The sequence below is a fragment of the Metopolophium dirhodum genome, chromosome 4 (genome assembly GCF_019925205.1).
Source record: "Metopolophium dirhodum isolate CAU chromosome 4, ASM1992520v1, whole genome shotgun sequence".
Classification (NCBI taxonomy): Eukaryota; Metazoa; Arthropoda; class Insecta; order Hemiptera; family Aphididae; genus Metopolophium; species Metopolophium dirhodum.
In genome coordinates this window covers 36237544-36265393 of record NC_083563.1, presented here as the reverse complement: position 1 = coordinate 36265393, position 27850 = coordinate 36237544, and the positions used below count along the sequence as shown (strand labels likewise).

The window sequence follows — 27850 nt, the reverse complement described above, 5'->3', positions numbered from 1 at the left end:
CCATATATATACTAGTATTTTTTTTTCAAATCTTCTGATCGAATATAGAACGACAATTTGTTTGATATCCTATACGTACTTCCACTGTAAGTTGAAAAAACACCGATAATGTGGTATAGGCCTCCGGGAAACGCTTACAGGTGTATACTTAACAACGATTAGTTAATAACGTGGCTTACGTGTTTATTAAAATAATAATAATTCAAAACGAAATAAAAATATATACAACTATATAATTGTATCAACCATTGATTACAAATAATAGAATATAATAAAATAACTAATACAGTTCGGCCGCAGCGCTCAACATGAACGCATGTACTTCGCACTGTGTTTGTTCCGTTATCTCTGTTTTACGCTCGTTTATTGATTTTATTCAATTGCAATCATAACAATCGGTAGTTATCATAGACCTACAAATGAGCCTAACGGTTCGTTTGGCCAGGGTCGGCGATAATTACGTCCTCGTGAAAAATTCAGATCCGAACTTGAGTCCAGGTTCGCCACCCAATCTTACCAACGCAAAACATTCAAAGCGCAATTTGTCAAATTCGTCTTTATCACCTACTCCTGGCGATAAAAAATCCAAAATTTTCATCACACCAAACAGATACGCCGTTCTCGCCTCCGAAGAAAATGAAACTACTACACCATCTATCACATCCATATCAAACCATGGCAACGCTCACATTCCCGATCAGGGCGAAGATTCTCCAGCACCGCTAATTTATATCAAAGATATTTCAAACTACTCTTCATTCAAAAATCTTTTGACAAATCTTACCGGTCCGAATGGATTCACATGTAAGTCTTCTACAATATATCTTATTGTTCAGCCCTCGAATTTGTCAAATTTCAACATAATTGTGAAACATCTTAATGACACCGACGCCAAATTCCATACCTTCAAACCCCGGCAATATCGCTCAGTCAGGTTTGTTATCAGAAACTTACACTTCTCTACCACTGAAAAAGATATTGTTTCTGCTCTATCAGAATTGGGACACTCTGTCGTACGTGTTCAAAATATATCAGACAAAAATAAACGCCCCCTACCTCTATTTTTTATAGAAGTTTCCCAAAATACCAACAATGTGGATATCACAAAAATTTCGTTTTTACTTAACACTAAAGTCACTATAGAAAAACCACATAAAAAGAATCGCGGTCCTCCGCAGTGTCATAAATGCCAATTATATGGCCACACGCAAAATTATTGTCACCACATTACGCGCTGCGTTAAATGCGGTGCAAATCATCACACCAAGGAATGTTCCAAAGATCGGAATATCCAGGCAAAATGTGCCCTGTGCTCCGGGGATCACACCGCAAACTACAGGGGCTGCCCTACCTTCATAAGTGCTCAAAAAAACCCAAGACTTTTCAAGGCTTCTACAACCAAAGTCCCGGCGCCAAATCCTCATTCCAGACCAAAATCATACGCTGAAGCTACCCGGACCAAAGATTTTTCCACAGATAATTTCCCCGTCCTATTATCTAACTTTATAACTAACCTCAACTCTCTAATCAGTCCTCTAATTACTCTCCTCTCTTCAGTCCTACACTCATTAATGCCCAAAACCTCCTTATCTCCATAGCTATTTCTGTAAAAATTTTTTCTTATCTAACATAACAGTAATGTATTTTATTCTATGTCTAAATTGTATGTTTCTAACAAACTTAATTGCTTTTTTATCTCTATTGTATTGGCTACGGCGTACGCCGTGCCGAATCCTTACAAGACTCTTAATCGGTGTTACTATATATATAATGTACAATGTTTAATCTATAATTTTATATAATATTACGAATAATCGTTGAGCTGTAATAGTATTTGACTAAAAGCTAATATAATAAATAAAAAAAAAAAAAAAAAAAAAAAAATAACTAATAACAATGTAATATACCGACCTGTTTATTTTATAATTTATGATATTATAGTGTACGGACTACGGATACGCGTTTAAATCGAGTGTAGAAGACGTTATCGGCGCACCACATTGCGGGGTAGGGAGCAAGGAAATATTAATAACCACAAAATAATGTTTTCTCAGGATAAATAATAATAAATAATTAAAATATAATAGGTACCTACTATAATAAGATTTTGGTTTTTATATCATCCATACGATATTCGGATGTTTCATTGGTCCAATAAGATAATATTATAATATTAATAACTAATATTTGTTACAACAGCCAAATTGGAAAAGTATAATAGAACTGATATTAATCTTTCATGCATAATTTGTGTGACTAATTATTACTGTTGAAATAATTATGCGTAAGAAATATCATAAATCTATTATATACTTTTCCAAATTAAAATTATCAATTTAAACGTATATAATATATTATGCATATAATATATTATTATCTTAATAATTAATTATAGTATGTAATATGTATGCGTGGCTCTAATCGGAGTTTGTATATTGTTGTTATCTATACACCGCTGTTATCAGTGTACCTAACAACATTCAAGTAGGAACATACGTCAACGACGGTATACGGCAGTGCGTTGCAAAGAACAGACGCCCACGGGTATATAATATTTACTTACTTGCTTACTCTTAGCCGATCCGCGGTATCATAATAGACACTATACCAACTAATAATAGTAAAAATATTCTCAACACGCTTTGTTCGCCGTTATCGTCTATCGCGATTTATTTTATTTATTCATCTATACTACGACATCCTTCCGTTTAGTTCCGACACTGGTTTGTACCTACACCGTCATCTATATCGCCAGCAGCGGTCACGCACCATCGTCAGCACTTGAAATATAGGTACCTATATCGGCGATTATCACATCGACATAAATCGTCTTCGTTATGTACTCGTCGAAACCCGTGGCCCATGTCAGACGGATGCTTTTGCATCGGGCCTTTGAGTGCCGACGGAAGAGGTCGTCGGCGGTGGCAGCGGCATCGAACGCAAAGGTCGTAAACGACGTGCGCCACGTCCGGGGCGAGTACGGCTGCGTGACCGACGCCGACGTCCGTCACTTCCGGTCGCTGCTGGGCGAACCGAACGTGCTGACCGGCGCCGAAAACGTGGGGCCGTACAACGCGGACTACATGAAACACGTGTCGGGTAAAGACAACAACTGCACTTTTTGCAGTTATTATTAATGTGCATTTAAGTCGTGGCCGTGACTTCCGGGCACGGGGGGGATTAGACATTGAAACAGAATGCAAAAACAAAACCCCTATGTACATTCTGGAGAAATAACGACACTATGATTAATATTATGTATTCGCGAAATGACCATCGATTCAAATATTTGTGGTGAGGGACAATGAGGTACGGTCATCCTAATACACGTTTTGGGCCACTTTCAACAATAATTTGAGTTTTCAAACTCACTACGGACAGTGGCACAACTAGGGCGGGGGCTAGGCGGGCTTAGCTCCCCTGACTACGATTTAGCCCCACCCAAAAATCAATATTCCTCATTGATTTAGATTTTAGGTACAAGCCACTTATGGGTTATTTTAAATTAATAGTTTTGTTAGGTGGGATGTAGCCCCTCACCAGAATGTTGACCCTATGTCTACAGAAAGTGTGCTGTGTGCAATTTGTTCATACCACTTTTGTCTTTTGATAACAGATTCTGACACAGCTGATACTGATATTATTTTCTTATCAATGATAATGATTTCTTATCATTATTCGATAAAACTTTGAAATTGTCCAAGTTAATTTTATCGGACTTGATAATAATAATTTTATAGGTAAGCGAAAAATCAATCACCCGAGTTTGGAAAAAATTCCTCAACAATTAAATTACTGTACGGCTATGGGGGTGTACCTATTTTATATTTTTGTTTTAACTATTGAACAATTTGATTTGTTTCCAAAAATATGTCATACAATATTCACCCCTCGGGGTGAAATAAATCGATGGTCGTTCAACAAAAATGTCTAGTGTTAACTCTAGCATCATAGTCACACTGTATAATGCACCTAATGTAGTAATGTTGATAATAACGTAGTTTTGGTGCGAGAAAAATACTCCGTCGTTTGCTGATTGTTTCCGATCGGTCAGAGTTCAAATAACTATCAACCATACAATACCTTCTTACATGGCTATTTATATACCTATGCGGCTGTACAATACTATACTCTCGCGGTCGTGCACGTACATGTTATATATGTATATAGTCGTTATTGATTTTCACCACAATCCGTTTTTCTTTCAATATTCCGGCGCCGTAAACACGCACCATTTATCTTTGTGTTCTTCTCATCGTCGGGTTTTCTTTCGCACCGTTTAATTTCAAATCCCGCCGCTGAATTATTGTTTTCGTCCCACAGATGTACATATTATACATTCGCGCGCTCGTTCTGCTACGTTTTATCGCATCGAACTCGTTAATTTTTTCTTCTACGACCCACGACAGTACGACATGGCTAATTATTGTACGTCAGTTTATCTTTATTTTAGGACATGGTAGTGGTGTGGCACGGGCACACAGAAGCCGAAATCAAAAATGTAACTCGCCACGGCAATAATATAATGTTATTAATGTATTGTTTTTAACGGTGTTCATTAAACCCAATTGTTTCAAAATAATGATTCGTAGAAAATAAAAATATTTAATAAAAACATGATAATTAAAATGGTTGGTTGGCGCTGGAAAAATTTTAAATACAATAATAATAATATTTTTAAAACTTAAATTGTTAATATAAAATATTGATCTGAATTTGCAATTCATATAAATTAGGTACTACCTAAAAGATAATACATTAATAAACAATAATGATATTGTACATTATCACAGTAAAAATTAATAAATGTAAGTAAATGTGCCATTACATTATGCTAATTTTACTATCCAAAATATTTATTTCAAATTACTATTTTTGCTTTTATACTAATTGTAATGGTATGTATTAAATAAAATGCATTTTACTAACTTTGTATTTAAATGGTTTTATGTTATTATGTTATTTAGCTTGTATTTAAATTGTCTTAGTTATAATTTAAATTAGTTTTTAGAAAATTATAATATGTGCATAATATTATGTAGGTATATAAGATATATTATGTTTCGAGGTATATCATATACCATCAAATACCAATTAAGGCCAAACATTATAATATACATCCATGAAGCTAACATAGATATTATTATATAATGTATACTTTTGAAAACTTATTAAATAAAAAAAAAATTCCAAATAATGGCAAATCATGAAGAAAAATAGATATTTAATGTAATTTAATTTTTAAATTCGTCAATATAATGCAACGAATTTACAACGTAGTTTGTAAACACCGTAAACATTTATAAAAACATGCTAATCCTACAACTTCAGAGTACTAATTATTATAAATACACGCGCAGTGTCCATTAAAGTATATAAACTTAGGTGGCACAATATTTACACGGTATATTGCATCAGCATTATAATTTATATTACAAACAACATAGGTGTTGATCACTTTAAAATTAAAAAAAAATATATCTTTTTAATTCGAACATTAATAATCCCTGTGTTAAAACAAATCAATTACGGGTCGAGTCATGTAGTACACGCAACACCACATTATCATAATATACAAACGAAATTATTCCGATAATCTAATCGAAATAAAATCTCGGCAAACGATTGTTGGGGTTACGTATTATAATATAACTACGTGATGAAAAATATCCCATTACGGTTGGTTCCCTGTTAATTATTGAGAACAAAGTTAATAAAAATTATAAAAATTTTATGAATGTATATTGTGCGTGTGTCCGGCGTGTGGGTGTGTGTTATGTGTGTAATATGCATTGAATTCCAATTAGTTTTATTCTAGGGCAAGTAATAGGGTTGATATGGAATTTCGAATTTGAAGGGTTGACCAAGGGTGAAACCCATCGAAAATCGGTTGAAAATAAAATTGAATTATTTTCGCATAATGCGTGAAATAAAACGATGAACAAACTATTTACTTTTTGCATGTATATACACTATACACCCGCAATTGTACAACTATATTCATACAGCACGAACAGTTCGCCTTATACTCAGCTTACAGTCAGATTATTTTTATGTATAGGATATTTTCGGGGTACAAAATATACCCACTGCCAATAAATAGTTGAAATTGCCAATAAAGTTTTTGTTGTATGCTCGTAAAAATAATATTGAGAGATATTTCGGGAGGGGTGGTGTATGACTAAAGTCCTCCCACAGAAGGTAACACTTCAGTGCCACTGTTGTGTGTTTATCGTCGTTATTAGTTGTCTTATAAGTATACATTTTTACTCAAATATATGTAATTCATTTGAACGCTATATAAAAATCCGGAATCAATAGTTAGCTCCGCGTACTACCCAACATGGCAATACATATCTGAGAACCAACTATTGTGCACTTCTATCCAAAAAAAAATATAAATACCATTATGGTCGGGAACCCAATTTGGATGCAGCCTTTTCTTTTATAATATATGGCGGGACGATCATCGCCTATATAGCTGTCAACAGATTACAACCCCGGCACAAAAGCCGGACAACGATGGTCACGTAGAAATTGTATGGCTATAAAACGTACGAAATTATACGCACGCACACAATATACACATATATATAGATACAACTATACAAGACTAGATTAAGTGGGGGCTGGGTGGTACGATCAAGGGGCACATAGATTTTATATACATTCAGACATTCCAGACATTTTTGTGTAATGTTAAAATATACAAAGGACTCATGCGCAAACTCCATATACAGAGTGATTCACTAATCACGCTCACCCCAATTTTTTCCTTTAATAATGAGCTTATTCGAACTCTAGTTTTTGGTGTTTTCAAGTATACTTACACCCGCAGTTATCTCCGTCTAACAAGCGTACAACATACCAAATTTTGGACAAGTTATAACCATTTTAAAATTTACAAAATTTAAAGTGCACCCGCAGGATAAAATCCCATAGCTAGAGCAAAATAAAAGTTACTTTTAATCTAATATTAGTTATAGCGATTAGAGATATTTATATTAAAGTACATGCAGTTAAAAATTTCCAAGGGGGGCAATGCCCCTCTTGGCACCCCCTTGAAGACACCCATGCACAGTTTTAAAATGTTCACAACTAGTTTCATAGTTAAAGTTACAGTTAAAGCCTCCGAGATGCATGCCCAAAATAATAATCTTACCTTAAGAATGTATAATAGAACAATTCTCTCTAATTTTAAAAATAACATAGTAAAATGGATTATTCAGAACGTATACAATTTGCTATGTTGTACGACTTGTACGTTTGTAAGACGTAGACAGCACATGCTGGTGTGCCATGTGGCACCCTTAAGGACCATATTTTCAATTGTTTAGATTTGTATACAATTTAAGGAGAATGGTGATACAAACTTATTATTTTCAAAAAAGAACCAACCTATTTAGTTAAATAGATGTTTTTTTTTGTTGAAAATGTTGATGTAAATCAAAAATCCAACGAGTAGTTTCTGAGTTATTAAAATGGATATACTAGGGCTAATAGTCCTCAAAAGTATTATGTATATATAATATTATAGATCTAGTATTCATTATACTATAGAGTATAGGACAATTTCTATAAATTATAAAATATTGATAGATTATTAAAATGTTCAAATCGTCATAGCCCACATGGTCCATATGGCCCATATCTTCTAAACCCAATAGTCCCACCATCATTTTAAACAAATTCGCTATAGACTTATAACTAAACAAATGTTTTATTTTTTCACATCTATACCTCGTAGTATTTGCATAATATATATAGTAATAATATAAAAAACCGTTCATGATCAATTAATGATAAAATAAAATTATAAATATTATTATAATCAAATCAATTTCTTTATGACATTATTTTTACTTGATATATGCTATGTATTCTTTACTGATGTTAAATTACTCGTCCTAAATATTATCCTAATGATAACATCCTCTAATTTCGCTAATGGCACACATTTTATAGAAAGATGTGGAGAGGGACCTAGCTAATACAATAGTGTCTTGCGTGTTGATGGACATAATATAAGATATTACATATATTTTTTACGATTGTTTTCATTACAGCTATATCGTCGCTGTTGTTGTTGTTATTATTATTTTCATTATTATTATTGTTATTGTGTTTGATTGATGTGTGCGTGTGTACAGGCGATAGCGGACTGGTGTTAAGACCGAAAACCGCAGAAGACGTGTCGGACATACTGAAGTACTGTAACGACAGGAGCATTGCGGTGTGCCCACAGGCGGGCAACACGAGCGTGTCGAGCGGTAGCGTGGCGCTATTCGACGAGGTGGTCTTATCCACGGAGCGGATGAACAATATAATTAATTTCGATCCCGTGTCCGGTAAGTAGGCGTAGAGTAAAGATTATTAAAATCATAACCGTTTCTATGCGTCATATTATATATATTATATTATAGGTAATACAATAAAATAACGTCATTGTATAATATTATAACGGTGTACGATTACAACACACACACACACACACACACACACCATAAACGCGACGGTGGTTTTCGAAAACCCCATTTTAATATATTGATATCCAGGGAATGGGGAAAAAAAAAATGTTATTGACGGGGACGGCGGTGAGCACTCTGTATTGTACCCTCGCATGCGTGCGGGTGCGGTTCTCGGGCGCGGTCGGCGGCGCCAAAACTAGGTAGTAGCAATAGTGTAATACAGTATATTATAGGAGTTTTTGTGGTATATACGTTATTATGCTATATACCTCTGATAATATAGTCGTGTAGACCGCGTTGTGCACCTACGCCTATCTAAAACCATGCTCATCAGTGTTGTATTTCTGGAGAGTATCCATATAGAAATACCGCATTTACTTCACACAATATCATATTATAATACCTATATGTATAACGCACATACAGTACCTACCATTATAATATCATATTATACCGTAATACGCGCATTATTTATGGTAATATTTGTGCGCAGGATGATATTATATATACGCTGTGGTGTAACTCCAATACTTTGCCCGCGGGAAATTTTCAATGTTCTTATAAGCTCATCATGATAAGTATATAATGGGATGAAGTAGGTGGGAGTATACCAATTTTTTCAGTCTTTTGGCCATGCAATTAATTTTTTCAGTAATAACAAAGGTGCAATCCTCCTCTCAGTGGCGTATATAGAAATAATTTTTGTGGTGGTACCATTTGTGCATGACACATTTTTAACCGTCACAAAATAGACAAACTATGGATTAATTTTTTTGGTCGGAGAAAATGTATTATGATTTAAACTTAGTGAACATTTCTGGTTTCACATGACTGTAAACTAGGTATTTTAAAGGTTTAGACAATGATAATAGTTACACGTGTTTGGTGTTAGTCTAATAAAAAGTTAAACACATAATATTTTATTTAAAGTCATTGTATAACCTACTGCATAATTATTACGAAAAAAAAATATCTAGGCGAGTTTTTAATTTTAACCACAGTTATCTAACTTAGCGTATAAGTAAGATTTACCTATTATTTTTAAAATCAACTTTAAAAGGCTATGTTATAAATTATTACAATGGACATGGACAATTTATCTAGTTAAGCTATTAAGTTAATTAAAGAAATAACTAACTAGTTAATGCCACCTTTACATAATAATATACACCAAAGTATGTTGTATAATGTATATTATAGCAGTATAGCACATGGCGTGACGTGAAGTTTCAAATGCCTGCGGTTTTACTCATATGTCATAGTGATCGTCAGCGTGAAATTGGCAACAATCATATTTAAAAAAAAAAATAATTTTCTCACGAAACATTGAATGCAATACAAACTAGTTAGAAAATGTCGATGAAATAAATGTAAAACATTTATGAAGATTTAATTAATTTTTAGCTTAACGCAGCTGTGCCTCTATATTATATATTTTGCAAATAATTTGTCCATTTTTGCTTCCTATCTAATAGATAACAATGTTTGACTAGATATTATTGTTTATGTATATCTAAAAGGTGGTTGTCAGGTTGTACATACTACAAAATGATTCGACCATATGTGAGTGTACAGCAGTTGACACTACAGGCTCTATAGTTCCTATACTATGAAAAAAAAACAATATATAGGTAGGTACTTATATGTATACACCTATACATACAACGCGAACAAATAAAATATTACATAATAAATAATAATAATAATTATTATTATTATTATACAATATAAAGGAAAAGGATGATAAACTTCTAAATTAATAATTTATGATATGTAATTATAATATATTATGTACTTATAGCATAGTAGATTTCAGGGGGATCTATACATATAAATAAATCAAAAAAAAAACTATTAATTTTCGGGGGGGTTGATTCCCCCCTCCATATACGTGTCTATGTATATTATTTGGTGTTTTTATGCAATATGTTTTTAAAAAATGAAATATATAGGTAGTTTGTTATATAGCCTGAAGGCTAAGACATTTCAACGATTGAATGCAATTACGAAATACCTACAACGTGTGAATGCGTAAATTAAATGCATGGCTATGGCTATTAAAAAGCTGGCGTTCCTTTAAATAAAGAGTACCTGTACACTTTTAAAGTTTTACATGTCTTTGTAGGTCATAATTGTTTATGGATTCTATACTATGTAAGGAACAGTACTGACAACAGTACTTATAGACAAACAAGAACGAAGAATCGCATACATCGTAATATATAGTTAAATACTTGCATAACATATAAAATTAAACGAACAATTCGAGTATAATAACATGTCATGCGCATTTCATGTTTAAGTTGTCCGCACGTAAATTTTATATCTTTTTGTGTAGTAAGTTCGAGGAAAAGCGATCACCCCGGCCCGTGAATCACAGAGTACCAACCACAACGAAATACTTAAAAACATTTGAATTACCTACAGAACTTGTCTATACGTAGTCAAAATGTGTTATTATTACTATAACCTCAGACGAATTAATGAATATAAACGGCGAGAATCTAAATCTTTCCAAAATCCAAATATTATTGAATATATAATATCATTCAAACGTGTCATCATTGCACACGACATTAGGTAAATACTTATGTCTATAAGCAATATAATATTGTTTAAAATTTAAGAGAATTCATTCGATAGAAGAACAACATTTTGCGTGGTTTACCACCCCTCCGTGGCTCACCTAAACTTTAAATTCTAGTTCTAACTAACTGTATAGTAGCTTTACGCTCGAAATATGATGTTTATATTGTATTGAAATTCTCAAAAGAATATTCTGCATCAGAATATGAAATTCTAAATTCTAATTTTTTTTCTTTCAAAAACGTCGTTTTGTAATAATTACTTCAAATTGTGTAAAAAAAAAATGTATTTTCGAAAACCTTTTTGAGAAAATTGGTGTTTGCCTTTAAAAGAATCACATCGTAGATGTATACATATTTAACTATATATAGACCTAACTACGTAACACAGTACGGTTGTCATCGCGAACCCTTATAGTTTCGATGCCAATACATACAAAATAAATCATACGCCAATATACAGCTGCAGACCTCCGGTTATGATTACCAAATATAATAATAATAATCTACAGTCAATAGTGACAAAGAGTAACTTGTATATATACAGTATAATATATTACAATACAATATAATATATTATATAGGCACTGATAAATACATACGCATCGTATTATTTTGTACAATATAATATGATATTATACAATGCCGTGTATACCGTTTTACAGGGGTGTTGGTTTGCGAGGCGGGATGCGTGCTCGAGTCGCTGATGAAGTGCGTGGATGGTCACGGGTACATGATGCCGTTGGACTTGGGGTCGAAGGGCAGTTGTCAGATCGGCGGCAACGTGTCGACCAACGCCGGCGGCATACGCGTCATACGTTACGGCACGCTGCAGGGGTGCGTCTTGGGCCTAGAAGCCGTAAGTCGATAAATAGAAAAACAGAAGGGCGATAGTCGCGTGGATCGCCGCCATTGCAATTCCGCGACTGCTGCAGGATCAAGCCACGGGGCTGCGTACGGGGCACGCGTATATTATGTATCGTCCCCGATCGACGGTTCGTTAGGTCCTGTGCTCGATGTGCGTGTGTGTGTGTGTGTGTTTTACTCGCCACCCCCTCCCCATCAATATACCGTATGGTTTTATTCGATTGATGGGATCATAATATATATATACACATGTGTGCCTGTGCGACCCCCGAGAGGGTTTTGTGTGTGCATCCGACCGGAAAACCCTGTGGGGCTCGTGCACTCACACACGCCGCTGCGATATATACGTATTTATGTGTGTGTGTGTGTGTATGTGTACTTATTACTTCGCCGCGTGTAGATATTATGTGTGCATAGAGTAAAGCCGGCGATGATGATGATCACGGCGACATGGTGACGGTGTATATTATGTAGTGTATAGGTGTAGTGCGATGGTTGTGTGTGACTGAAGGCTGCGACGATAGGTCCGAATAAATTTCGTTGCACGGTCGCTTGCGGTGGACTGAGTCGTTTGAGTTTTTTCGCACTATTATGATGGAGTGAAAAAAAATAAACGTGACGACTATTGTGGTACTGTAACTGTTACTTACGACGATACACGGGTATAACAGTGCACAGCAATGATAATGATCAATTCACGTGTTGCACCGCATCATATTATATTTCATTAAAAAACATTATGTGATAAATAATAATATGCCACTGCAAGTCATGTTGCAAACTTACTGCCCGCTCCGCGTGCGATGTGCGTACAACAAGTATTTTTCACGGTCGATTTGTCGTAATAAGTACTATAACAGAATAATGCAATCGTTTTAATCCACGCGTTTATAATAATATGTGGGTGGGTACGTAAACGCGGCCCCTTACGTTCTCGATACGCACGCCATAAACTCGAATAGGTATATAATAATAATGTATGTTTTCGTAATCCGTTATAAGATTATACCCATCGGCTATATTATATTTTATCGTAATACTACCGGATTGAGAACCAATTAATGATGATGGTGGTACCTGCTGTTGTTTTCCGCGACTGTCGTCGTTCACGAATATCGCATCACTCGCGCATAGTTTATATTTTAGTATATGAGTGGTGCCGCGGTGGACGGCCTTTGGGGGGGGGGGGAGGGGGGGAGGGGGTTCGTTGATAGTTTTGTGCGCTACCCGAAGGCTTCACAGCGTTTATTTTTTTACGTGTTTTCCGAGTTTTGGTTAACAAAACATTCACGTGCGTATTATTGCTATTATTATACGCCTAATGTATTCTAAAAACCGAAACGGACAGAACTGAACTGCTTAAATAATAACGTTAGAAAATGTAAACACGCAAAACGAAAAATAATGTGTATCATTAAAAGTTGAAACACAAAACGGAAAATTACTATACTACGTAGACCTGTTTGTTTATTTAATACACCACACCGCCGCGTCCAGCGCTTTTGCAATAAGTGAGCGGGTGAGAAGGGCAGCCCCTTCGGCTTTGCATCGATATAGCTGATTACAATCATTTTGTTTTCGGGCGATAATATTATACATTTATACACTATGGGTCGACAAAAGTTAAATATACACCTATATATACATTTGTATTTATACGAGTACAAACCGCCGTAGCTGTATGTATTAACATTTAACACTGACGAAGCCTCGCAAAACGCGATCACGTGACACGAAGGTTTCCATAGCACGGTAGCCCGCCTAATCGACGTGTAAAAAATAATAAATTTAAAACAATAGTGGTTAGTGCCCTTTACGCCTAAATAAACGCGACGGATCGATTGAAATAATTACCGTGAATAGTACCATTCGTCGTAATATTAAAAACAAAAGGGTATACGTCGTATAATCGATTATTTTTCTAAATTATGACAACTGCTACGTGCAATTACACTGTCCAAAGCATCCGTCAGTTTTCTTTGTACTTCTATCAGTGTAAGCGTATCACACTTTAATGCGATATTGCAGCAGCTCTGTCAATCCTACTGAATAGGTACTAACTAACACGATTTAAGATAGTATGGTTACCCAACGATCCGTTATAAAAGTGCTATCCGGCTATCATATTATTATGATCGACGATATGAATCCGAAAGTCACGTGATCTGGTCACTTTTTTTTATCTACAGCGCTACTGGTGGCAAAGTTAAATTTGTTAAAATGTTATTTAAATAGTAATTAATAATTGTTGTTTATTTAGTTATTTACATATAATACTTGATAATTAGTGTAAGTACAGACTTTAATAAGATATGACACATAAAAAAAAATTGTCCACTAAGAGCGCTAGTAGTGGAATCTGGATTAATTTCCCATGCCATCTTATCATGGCTCGTTGGCCAACCATACCATCTTAAATCGTGCTAACTACCTATATTCTTGACAATATCATGTATTCATATCATTAATGTACGGTCCTTTATGTTATGCTACATATGCTAAATTATACATTTATATGTATGATTAATACACTCCACTCCAAGCAAGTTTTTATATCTCCTTTTTTTTCATTCATTATTCAATTACTTTCCAAAACACCAAAAAAAAAAATAATTATTATAACACTCCTCACACAACATATGTATTGGCACAAACAAACCCGAATTAGATCAGGTCTTTAATAAAATTATCCTAGTCCGAAAATATCAAACCACAGGATTTGCTATTTGCACCACACGAGGAGAGTACCTTTTTTTCATCGCTACACGGGGGCCGGACTGTTTTCAGATGCCTTAGCCCCTATGTTGCATCTTTTAATAAATAAATAATTTATACGATTTTGATTGATCTCATGTGCCGGAGTTTACTTTCCTCAACAATGAGGTACATAATAATATGTAAACTACAAACATCATGAAATATGAGGAGAGCACCTAACTGTCCAGAATAACAAGACAGTCTGTAGAACACTCGAGCGTATATAATGAAGTCAAAATCAAATTCAACATTTCCCCTATTATTCTGTTGTTACTTGTCCCCTCATCCAACCTACTGGTACTACTGAAATTTAAAAACTTATAATATACCCATATCCAGGGGTGAGAAAAATACTCTTAAAATTGTATTTAAATACTAAATACATCTATTTTCATCGAATATAAATGCAAGATATAAAATACAATAGATAATTTCAATAAGTGAATACAAAATATAAAATATATTTATTGTCTAACCCAAATTTTAAATGTTTTCCTTGTAGGTAATGTATTGTAATCCATTACATATTATATTTTTTGTAACAACCAATGGCCTGTAACATGTACAAAACATGTACAAAATGTGAACGGTTGTTGGTGGTTAAATTATAAAAAACCCATAGGTACCTACCTACTATAATTGGCGGGAAACGGATTGTAATGTTTTTATTTTCCTCTCTCTGCGTTTTCCGTTGCGTCAAAAACAAATAAAAAACAACGATGGAAAAACGCAACATAATAAACTGCGCCGTGACGGCGGTGGTGGTGGCAAAATGAGTTTGAACGGTCGAAAACGCGGCTTTGGGGCCCTAAACTTTCCCTTAATTACGTGTGTTTTCATTGGCACCGAAATCGGAATTGGTATGCACAGTGCGTATACGGTTTCCACGGAATGCCACAGCCTCCTCTTTCCCCCTCACTACCCCGTCGGTACCCAAACGACATCAGTTCCCTCTCAACCCCCACTTTTGTAATTGCGTATGTCTGCCACCGTCGCCGGTGATTTAGCAATCGGCCCGACGCTCAATTAAGTGGGTTCGGTTTTTTCTTTTAACTTTACTTTTTCTTTTTTTTTAATCAAATCAGTGTTTCATGTTGTTCTTTTCCTTTTTTTTTATCGCCCAGACATCCACTGAAACTCTCGAGGCTCACTATAATATACCCACGACGCCAACCCTCTTTTTATTTATTAAAGCCATTTATTTTTTTCCCTTTTTATTTTTACAAAATTTGACTGGAAGGCTGTGAACGAGTTTTTTTTAATTAGACGCAATCTCGGTTCATATTATATAGTTATATAATATGTTTTACTGTATTATATTATATACATTATACACCGTAATTATTATAATAAAACTAGCTGACCCGGCAAACGTTGTTTTGCCATAAAAATTATTTCTAATAAATATTTTGGTAGTCAAATAAAAAATAACTAAATTATTGTAATTTTTGTGTGTTGATGTGTTATACGGGTATATGACTGAAAGAGGAATGGAGCACTGGAGCACTGTGGACAAAAACAAAATACCAACTATTAATTTTTTTGAATTCATTGTTTTTTTATTATCTTCACTAATACATTTCAAATTACATCTCTATCACACATTATGAAAATTTAAAAAAACACTATCAGTCTCTTAGTGCAATGGAGTGTACAATATTTTTAGTGAGTCCATCTTTAGCCAACACAAACAAACTTGATGGTTTACCTCCGCGAGAACACGCCACGTATAATTGTCCGTGTGAAAAATATGGTGTACCCAAATCTAAGCCACAAACAGACATCGTTTGGCCTTGAGAATTATCGATCGTCATTGTGAATGCCAATCTAATTGGAAATTGTTCCCGTTTGAATTCAATTGGGATATCTGTGGTAATAATAGAGATTCGTGGTAGTAATAAATCTTCTCCTCGGAACTTGCCATTCAAAATGCTGGTAACGATAACGGTTTTCATCAATTTTGTAATGACTAATCGCGTGCTATTGCACAACCTTGGTGGGTTCAAATTACGAAGCAATAATAGGAGTTCCAACCTTCAGTTGTAAATGGTGTGGTGGCATGCCAGGCAAATCCAATGAGTTCAAAAACTCTGCTGGGAAATTTACAGTTTCATTGGTATCGCAAACTGTATCGATAGATTTGTATGACACCAAGTCCCCTGGCAACAACTGTTGTATCTTGAAATTCAAATCGTTGACATCCACATTTTTTACTGCCAAAATTGATCTTTCTGCCAGCCATTCATTGTTCAAGTATTGGGTGTGTATATCGGGAAATATCTGGTCAATGAGATCATTTTGCGAATTAATGATTGTGCAGAAATCGTTTGGCAATTTTATGCATCCAGTATTTTCATGTAAGCTACTTTTCTATGGCCGATATCTAACAGTTGTTTTGAGAATGTTTCAGCGAATGGATCTTGAAGCATTTGAACGCGTATATATTTGCTTTAAGAAATAAATAGATAATAAATAGATAATAATAATAATCTATATATAATATATATATCTATACTACTATATAAAATTGTAAGGGGTTTTCTACGACCGCTCTAACCAAGAAAACTACTGAACCGATTTGGCTGACATTTTTTACTGTTATACCTGATAGTCTGCTGGAGGCTATAATACCACTTTTGCTAATAACAAATAAGTATTAAGTTCTTGAAAGATTAAAAAAACAAAGCTATTCTAATCTTTATATATATAAAAGAACAGGCCTTTTTTATATTCCAATTTTGTGACTGCACTATTTAATATTTTTCCAATTTTTTTTCACAGAGTTGTTCCGAATTCCTTCCTGAGTGTCACCATGTTGCCTGATTTTAAATTGTTTTTGTCAGAGGGGAGGGATAAGTAGGGGGGGGGGGTTGTATTTTTATTGTTCCAATTATATGATGACACTATTTTTTTAAAATAATTAACAACCAATCACTGACGAAGCTGTGACGGGTCAGCTAGTAATAAATAAAATAAATATCGTTCTCAAATCCTATCATCAATAGATAGATAGATCCTATCATTAATAAACAAGAATTTCTGTCGTAAATCTTAAAATTCCTGTTTTTAAATTACCCTAAAACGTATTCTCAGACCTACCAAAGAAAATTTGATAAAAATCGGTCAAGCCGTTTCGGAGGAGTTCACTAACAAACACTGTGACACGACATTTTTATATACTAGATATTAATATACTTTGAGGTGAGACGAACATTTTCAAATATTTATACTATAGGTGTACTGCGGGCAAATGAGTGCTGTAAGTCCGTAACGAGTGTTACGTTGGGAACAACAAATATTTTATTATTGACGCCACTTAACAATGCCTTTATTATAATAATATAGACTAGAGGTGTTGACTATTTAATAATACGTGTTTCGCTGTAGTATATAAATGGATAATATCACTGTCATTATTGCGTTATACTGTTAATACCTATTTAATAATGATTATCTACCTATCATTTATTAGACGTTATTTATTTTCTTATCACAAACATCCATCTTGATATTATTATTTCTACCATATAATAATTAAATATTATTGATATTTATTTAAAAATAAGAAGATGATCTTATTTAATTGTATAGGTCACCGCAGATGGTACGATTTTGGACTGTTTAAATACAATGCGAAAAGACAACACGGGATATCATTTGAAGCATTTATTCATTGGTTCAGAAGGCACGTTAGGCATTGTCACCAAAGTGGCGATATTGTGTCCAAGTCTCCCGAAGCACGTAAACGTGGCATTTGTTGGTAAGAAACCATATTTTGTATCTAAAAACTTTATATTATTTTAAATCATCAATAATTGTCTAAGTCTAATCTGATGTAAAATTATCATAAGACTAACAAAAAGGGGGGGGGAGTAAGTAACCGCTCTGTTGTACAGTAGGAGTTGAGTTTTTTGAGTGTATCGTCATTGAGAAATGAGTACCTAGGCACTGAAAAGGGTGTGTGAAATTTGAATTCAATGATAAATTAATGTATAATTGTATACGAAGAAAAAACGATTCCGAGCGTAGACTTTCTAACTTTTTGGTTACCATGGTTACCTACAAAGTACAACTAGAAACCATTTTCAACCAGAAACCACCCCAAAACTCCAAAGTTGAAAATCGAAGCATATTTACTGCCCCACAGGGCGATGACGGACAAAAAAAAACACTTCGCTGTAAAATCAATACCGTTCAGAATCACGGCCGAGCATCCAAACTGTAAATAATTCTTTTTTAAAAATATTGCATCAAATATTGACTAGTTTAAGCAACAAATAATTTAATTAACAATGATGTTTTGATAAAATTATTTTTTTTTTAACAAATTCCTCGTGGCTAATAGCCTTAACCCAAAGAATGTCATCAATTCTTGCGCATTTTCCCTAAAATTAAACGATACTAATTCCACTTAGTGCTTACTTAAGAAAAACAATTAATGAAAGCATTTGTGTACTTTGTTCAAAATATGGTCACAGAGATTATGCGTGTGGCAGACTGCAATGTTACGATGATTTTGTTTGTTATTTAAATTATGACTGGCAAATTAAAACGGTGTGACACTGCATTCTTACATTAAATTTAATATTTATTAATTTTACATTAATTTATCAAACATACATTATGAAAATATACAAAATTAAAATCATCTTTGTATGTAAATCTATTTTTAAAATAAAGTTAGGGTCTTAAAAATATATTATATTGAAATAATTAACTAAATTTAGTCATTATAATCATTATCGTCATTAAGTACTAGTATACATTTGCTATTGTACTTATGTTTTTGTCATTTTAAACATTTTTTTCCTTATTACACATAATATTAGAAATAGGAAACAATATAGGTACAATTTTATATATAATTATTATTATTATTATATTTTTATTATTTCATATTACCTATGGTATATGTATAACTTTCAAAATAACTTAATAAGTATAAATTATAAAAACAAATATCAATATTAATAGTATCTATAGTTATTAATATTTACTGAACAAATTATAAGAATATTTTCATTATTTTATGTCATTTTTAAAAATTAAAAATCACAGAATTATTGTCGCTGGAAAAAATTAATATTAAATATATACGTATACTAAACTAGGATTATAATTATTTTAATTTATAATAAGATGGAAATCCTGCAGCAACATACAAATCTCGTGGACAAAAACGCAGTCTTTACATCGAACTTTTCCCAGAAACTAAACATCCATAAGACCATAATTCATACTCATACATATTTTATTTTTACGGTTTAAAATCGTACGTGTTAGACGTTTCGTAAAGATAACGCAGGATAAGTCCGATAAGTTTTAACTGTTTTACATGGTAACAAATACTAATATATCTTACTATATACTATAATACCTTTCCACAAGCAAATGCCAAATAATAAATGCTTTAAAAATAATTTTTCGGTAAATAAGTCCGTCGCGGAAGTCGGCTAGCTGTTTCCTGTTCTCGAGGGTTTTTTGTATGTTTACGTCACCGGTTAAAACTATTGTATAAAATATATTATGTTACATAATTTCATTTATATCTATAGTAACCAATATACATACAGGTTTCTCCACAAAAATTCTCGAATTTAAAAACTAATATACCCATGCCCTAATTTCAAATATTTTTCCTTAGGTAATGTATTTTAATACACATAACGGTCCTAATCAATGTCCTTGGGTTGAAATGCATTGAATATTATATTTATCGTAACAACCAATGGCCTGATGCCAAATGAATTCAATGGCCTACCACGTAAATTACACAACATGTGAGTGGTAATTTGTGGTTGAATTATAAACGAACTCATCAGGTACCTACTATAATTGACAGGAATCGGACTGTAATGTTTTTCTTTAATCATGGTATTTTCCCATTTTCCCGGGAAAGTATAATGAGAAAACGGAAAACTACCCTGTAATTATTTTACACGCATATATTCTACCCAACAGTTACGTTATACATTAGTATATAAGGGTACATTTCGCATCCTTTTTATTTTTATCCATACGAGCAAAACGTCTATAAGATAACACGCAACAAACTTACAATAATTTACCACCGCCAATACCAATGTTTAATGGTGACAATTTTCTACACTAAGTAATTTTTCGTACATAGTGTCATATATTATACTGCCATACAGAATATATAGACGTACTGTCATCACTGTACAAATTGTAGGTACAGTCATGCATCTTTATGAATTCCAGCCGGAAACGCATTCACTATAAATAATTTTTTCCATTTTTATATAATTTATCTATTTAATTTTAAGTTATTTTTTTTTTTTTATATATACAGGATTGGACAGTTACGATAAAGTGCTCAAATTGTTTTCCATTGCTCGTGCCGAGTTCGGAGAAACCCTATCGTCATTTGAACTCCTGGACAACACGGCTGTGACGTACGTGGAAAGTAAACTTCATCACTCGTGTCCGATCAGCAATGTCCATCCGTTCTATGTACTCATCGAACTCGCTTCAAGTCAACCGACTGTCGGCCAACACATGGAAAATGTCCTAGAAAAAGCACTCGGTCACTCGGTGATCTCCGATGCAACAACGACCGATCAGATGTCCAGCATACACGTATAACTATTTAGTTTTTACATATAACTTATGGGTTACAGGCCGCTCGAATTATATAGTTTTATTTACCTTATCATGAATAATATAATGAATAGTACTTTTAGTTCGGTTGTGATTAAATGAAAATGGTATAAAAACATTATTTGTTATTTTATTTTTCAGAAAATATGGAAAGTTCGTGAAACAGTAATTGAAGCATTATTAAAGTTGGGCTACGTGTACAGCTTCGATATATCGTTACCTCTGTGCCGATTTTATGAGATTGTTGAGCTAACCCGGGAAAAACTTAAGGACGTTGCAGATGTCAAAGCCGTTTGTGGATTTGGTCACATTGGTGAGTTAAAAGAATTAATAGAAATAATTAGTATAGACGACAAATTATTATATCAGCTATTATTAGATTATTTATTATTATTATCATTATGGCTGAAGTCCATGTACAAGTCAATATAAGCGATATACCTAACCGAAATCAAAACACACTGAGGTAGAATTTCATAAAACACAATCATTAGGTACCTAAATGCCCATTCAATTGTAATGTATTTGAAGTAACAATAAATAATACGATATTGATAATAGATAATTCAAAAAAACATAAAACACTATTAGAGTGTTTATAAATTGTTCTTTTCTATAGAATCTAAGCCTTAGATTAAGTATATTAGCAGTAAATCGACATAATTTTATTCCGATAAAAATTGCGCATAACATGATTTATTGGATTTATTCATTATTGTATCTATGTTTATTGTTTATTGACCATGCATTATTTTTAGCTTTTAAGTAAGCAATATCTATTTAAAAAACTAATATTTGATCGATTTATCTCTTAGAATACTATTTATATATGATAGTTAAATTTATTCAAACAAATTAAAAATGTTTTTATTAAGCTATTATAAAGCTATTTTAATTTTAAAACATTCTATTTCAATATCACCACAATTTACAACTGAATATTTAATTGACTATTTAAATATTTATATTTTTATGATGATTGTTAATGTCGAAATATATTATTTTTATTTAGCGTTTGTGAACTTTTACAACACAACTTATTTAAAATCAAATGTAAGGAAATATGGAACTATTGATGATAGAAATACTTATAACTTATTTGAAGCTATTTAATTCATTACATAAAGTTAATTCTATCATACTAATTATACTATATGTCTATAATATAGACATACGGTAATTAGTATATAAGTATATACTAATCTACATATATTTAAGGATTGGTTAAAGGGGGGATATGGGGCACTCGTTGAGTCTAAGTTAGAATTTTTTAATACATAGCAACTTCTTAGTGAAAATCAAGTGTTGAAGAATACGACTACACAAACAAATTGGTAGTTAGGTCGTAGGTTCTAGTTTATACAAAATAATTTATTTATGAATGCAGAATGACTCCTTAAAACATTTTTTTTATGCCCCTGATAATGCTGGGCGCCGTGGACTTTATGTGTGCGACATGTGTGTACCCTTGCAACTAATAATTATAGGCTATTGTACCTTTATTATATTATATAAATCAAAAATTCTAAGCAATAAAACGATATAATAAATATATTGACATAGATGTGTTGATTTATATTCTATAGGTACCATATTACCATTTACCACCATGTTAAAAGTCACGGTTTTCAATGTTTATATTATAATACAACCACTGCGCAATCGGTCACAAAAATTGACGTCAGTCATGATATTTTCCGGTTTTTGGTAAACAAATGGAACCGCACGTGGATGATAAACCAACAGTGCGTGTAAGCTATACTGAAACTAGGTTAGTCATATATTTGACTTGGATCTTACGATGGCAATTCTGAAACCCTGTATAACAATACCTGCCGAGTTTACGTGAACTTTCACGTCATAGATACCTCCCCAACTCCACCCCATGAAACTGCAGTAATACGGACAAATGTCAACCGACTGAATACCTGCAGCTTAAACAGATAAACTTGTTTAATTTTATCCACCCAAACAGCATAATATAGATATAATGAATTATAAGTCAACCACACTACATAGTACGTACACCAGACTTTCACGCACGTGAATTATTTAATGTTTGTTTTTTCCTTTTAGTAGATTACAAAAAGTAATAGTCATGAATACATAGTACTTCGGAGGAACTTTACAACGTTCAACAATTATTTGCCTTAATAATAAATAATATTTTTTTAATAATCAATAATCATCTAGAATTTAAGTTACAAAATATGTCGGTCCAGGGTTCCATCTAACTTAAGCACCGTTGTGTCATTCCGTCCCGGCAGTTCACTGGTACCTATACTGTATACATAACAATATTACACGACATAATATGATAGGAGTAGGTTATTTAAACATCTAGTATTCTAGTTATCTACAATTTTTTGTTATAAATTCTTGGTATAGCTTCAACAGCTTAGGCTATTAGCTTACACAATATTAAATATCATTGCTATGATAACTATCATTAGCTCTGCTATAACAGAGTAAATATATGGTTCAATACAATGGTTTTCCTAGATTAAATTGTATAGGTACATATTATAATATGTTTGAGAAATAAGTTGGTTGTTTTGATGTTGTCTTTGATGGCTGAGGACTTCAAAGAGGTTGTCAGGCATTCCTAGGCTTTTCTAGTTCCCATATGGTTTCAACAGTATACAAAAAGGTGCTCGACTGTAATGGGTTCTCCACCAGTTTAACACAGTATTGGTTCTTCTCTGTGCTTAAGATGGCCATGGGACAGTTTTGAGTGACCTGTACGTAGTCTGTTTATAATTACTTCATCTTTACGATTGAATGAATAAGTTTTAGGCCAGTACGTGGTAGTATTTTTGATTTCTCTGAGTTTGTTATTTGATATACCCCGCCATTTGGATTCACATAAATTGGTACAATATAGGTGCTAACATTCCTATATGGTTGTCAATAAGTGAGGAGTAGGTGTGCCTATTTCTGTCATACTGTTTCTCGACTTTTTCTTCTTTGTCAGCTTTCTCATTGCCATCAATACCACAATGGTCTGGTGTCCATATTAGCCGTATGTTCTTGTCAGCTTTTGCAATGATGTTACTTATTTTAGTTGCTAGGGTGCTCGAGTGCAAGTTATACTTAAGATGATTAAGAGAACTGAGCGAATATGTACAAATTTTAACAGTAAAATCAGGCAATTGGATGGCTACTTAGACTCCTACCATAAGTCTAATGTATTCCACTGTATAAATAATATATTATGGTCTAACATTTTTTGACGTTGGAAAACAAAAAATAATTTTAAATGTCTAAAACAATTCTGAATATAACATACAATTTCTTTTTATTGTCTAAACTATATTTTACATCAACAAGTAACAACTATTTAAACCAAACTTAATATTTATGAAAAATTATTTCGGATAATAAGTTTTTTTTACTCAAATGCCTAAATGAGTTTTGGAATTAACTTGGTTATTTCTGAAACGAAAATTATTTAACAATTATTATTTGTTTTCACAAATTAACAACAGTCAATAGGTTAAGGCTTCTTTGGCTATCAATAATATTTTAATATTTTCATTTATTAAATGAAAATTATTTACTACTCTAATGTTAAATAATTGAGAATTTGTTATAATATAGGTTTTACATGGAAACCATTATGTAGGAGATAATATGTATAGATAAAAAGTTTTGATTCAGCAAACGGTATTAGGTAGGTACCTACTGTTATATTATGATGTTTATCACTGCAAATAATAAACTTTTGAAATTAAACGTGTACCTACATAATCAGTTTAGAAACTAAAAACCCGCCAAATCCGAAGTAAGAGATAATAAATGATAAGTTTTGAAAAAGCAGGAGAATAAGTTTTGGAATTTTATTTCAAGACGAAGTTAAGAAAATGATATGCTACCATGAAAGCTTAAAATCTTAATATCAATAGAATTTTTTTAGTACGTACATAATCAGTTTTTGAAATGGCTACTCGACACCCGTGTACACCATAGGCCGACCGCAGCCCGCCATTTTTTCTCATCGTGTCGTACAATATAGTTATATTATAATCGTCTCCGTCGGCGAGACAGAGGTGCGTAATTTAATATTCTTATCGACTTTTCAGTAATTATTCGCCAACCCAGCGTGACCGCGGTGTATTACAATGTATATAATTTATTTATATCATACCCACATCTATATATCATTATAATAACACGGTACGCCCTCGGGCCGCGGTTACGCATATACCTACGCATATACCTACGCCCATCAGCGGTCAGTTACCTATGTACCTACCTTCAGAGGAAATCGGCAATAGCGAAAATACAGAGAGGGAATGTAAATATGTTTATTGTAAACATTTTTACTGAATTTATAAAAAAACGTTTTTTTTTGAAATTTTATTCCAAAACACATTATTATCATAATATGCCTATTATTTATTGTGTGCGTGTCGTCTTACAGGCGACGGCAATTTGCATCTAAACGTGGTGACATCGCAACGAAACGAAGAAGTGGCTCGCACGATCCAACCGTTCATTTACGGGTGGACGTCCAAGCACCGCGGAAGCGTCAGCGCCGAGCACGGGATCGGTTTGTCAAAAACGCAATATCTGGAGCAAACGAAGAGTAAGTCGGCCATCGACCTTATGCGGAGTCTGAAACATACCATGGACCCAAAGTGTATATTGAACCCTTACAAAGTGATCCCGGCCGTGGCGGCCAGCGATCAGTAATCCGGGATTGGAAAAAAAAACCTAATATTTATATATTTATAATATAGCTTATACGTCGAATGTGGTAATAAACTTTGGTATACGTACCTTACGCACGCATATAAATATATTATACCTAATGCATATATACGGAATTACATTTATATATGTAAAAAAAAGGGTTTGTGCTGGGATGTGTTTAGCTGCAGAAACGGTTGACCCTCCTCGATGTGCCCAAATCTCGAAGCTATATTCAGATAAAATACAATTTTATTTCGCCGAGAGAATGAGTGAATAGAGATTGTCCAAAACACTGTTATATCATCTGAACATAAAAAATGTCACGTTGTTGTACGCAACGATTTAAGATAGTATGGTTGCCCATCCATCAGTGATAATGCCTTTATATTGTGGCGACAGAATTTTATCCAGAAATCAGCTGTTTCAATATACTACTAGCGCGCCTAGTAATCTGATTTTATAGTTATTTTTACCACCTTCTTGGTCTTTGTAGTACTATGGTTGAATATTTTATCTGCTTGGAACGCTATTTGCAAGTCGAAAATTCCTATTGATTTAATCTGTAGGTCAATTTATCACTAATGGATGTGCAATCTACTATCTTAAATCGTGTTGTACACACATATTTTCACTTATCAGTATATTACATTTTAATAAAGACCATACATTTTATACATAAATATATCAATACAATATACATCGTATTGTTTTTTTCCATCAATAGTTTTTGTTAAATCGAATGGATATTATATTACTTATATTTATCATATTTATCACAATACAAAGAACAATAAGCACAGTGATATGAAATCTTAAATATTTGTACAATCAAACTTAGTATTGTCAATCATTTATTTTGTTTACTTTTCACTATTTCCCTATCATGGACGTTAATATGTTGTACAATTAAAATATAAACGAAATAGTTGATAAGGAGGTTGAATAAAGTTTATAAGTCTATTAAATTATTAACTGTTTATGTCCTTCAGTTATTGAATTTCGCAATTATACAAAATAAATAAAAACAATGATATTGATTGTGAATTTTAGATTATTCACAAATCTATATATCATATATTATACAGTAAAAGTATTTAATCTGTAATACCGTATAATGTGCGAACCTAAAACAAGAAGCTATATTATATGGATACCAGGATACAATAACATTATTTTATGATAACTAATTTTACTATTTCAAATTGCTCTATTATGTCCGATACTCCGATAGTTATCTGTGCCTATAAGAACGGTTAGGTGTCAAGAACATAATATAATACAGAACAGACGCTATTAATAACATTGATTCCGTGCCAAAGATAATATTGAATAATTTTTATTTTTTTATTTTTTGTTACTAAACAGGTACTTAAGTAATAACTATTATACTTTGTTTTTTAAACTAATTTTTAATCTGATCGATAACTATCAATTATACCATTATTAAAAAAAAAATTAAGCTATCTATTAAAATCAAAAACCTTACTAACATGTGAACATTAAATTATTTTAAATTATGGCATCGTATTAATTATTAATGATAATACCCCGTATAGATAGGTACGATGGAAAATATTATTTATTGAAATACCTAAATAAAAATTGTTTTAATTCTATACGTACAAAGGAAATACTATTAATACAACATAATAATATAACCTACACGACATCCATATTCTGTTTAAAGGTTTTTATTTAATTATTTGATTTGTATAGTACCTACATATTTTTATCATTACGTAAAATGCAATATAAATCATTGGAGTTTCAAAAAAAAATGTTGGACAAGAAAATAACTATACGTTTATACATAACACATTTCATGAATAAATCAAGCAAACATAATATTATAATTTA

The 27850-nt window shown here is 32.8% G+C and overlaps 1 protein-coding gene across 2 annotated transcripts; it reads left to right on the top strand.

Moving 5' to 3' along the window:
• On the top strand, window positions 1–26084 carry LOC132942876 (D-2-hydroxyglutarate dehydrogenase, mitochondrial-like). Of its 2 annotated transcripts, XM_061011560.1 has the most exons (8): window positions 2450–2544; window positions 2713–3099; window positions 8151–8348; window positions 11719–11912; window positions 18269–18437; window positions 20991–21277; window positions 21440–21611; window positions 25722–26084. In XM_061011560.1, the coding sequence occupies exons 2-8, from the start codon at window positions 2838–2840 to the stop codon at window positions 25991–25993; spliced, it is 1554 nt and encodes a 517-aa protein (XP_060867543.1). In that variant the 5' UTR covers window positions 2450–2544; window positions 2713–2837; the 3' UTR covers window positions 25994–26084. The 2 variants fall into 2 exon arrangements, with proteins under 2 accessions (XP_060867542.1, XP_060867543.1); XM_061011559.1 differs by lacking the exons at window positions 2450–2544; window positions 2713–3099 and adding an exon at window positions 1–804.
• Window positions 26085–27850: the final 1766 nt, after the last annotated feature.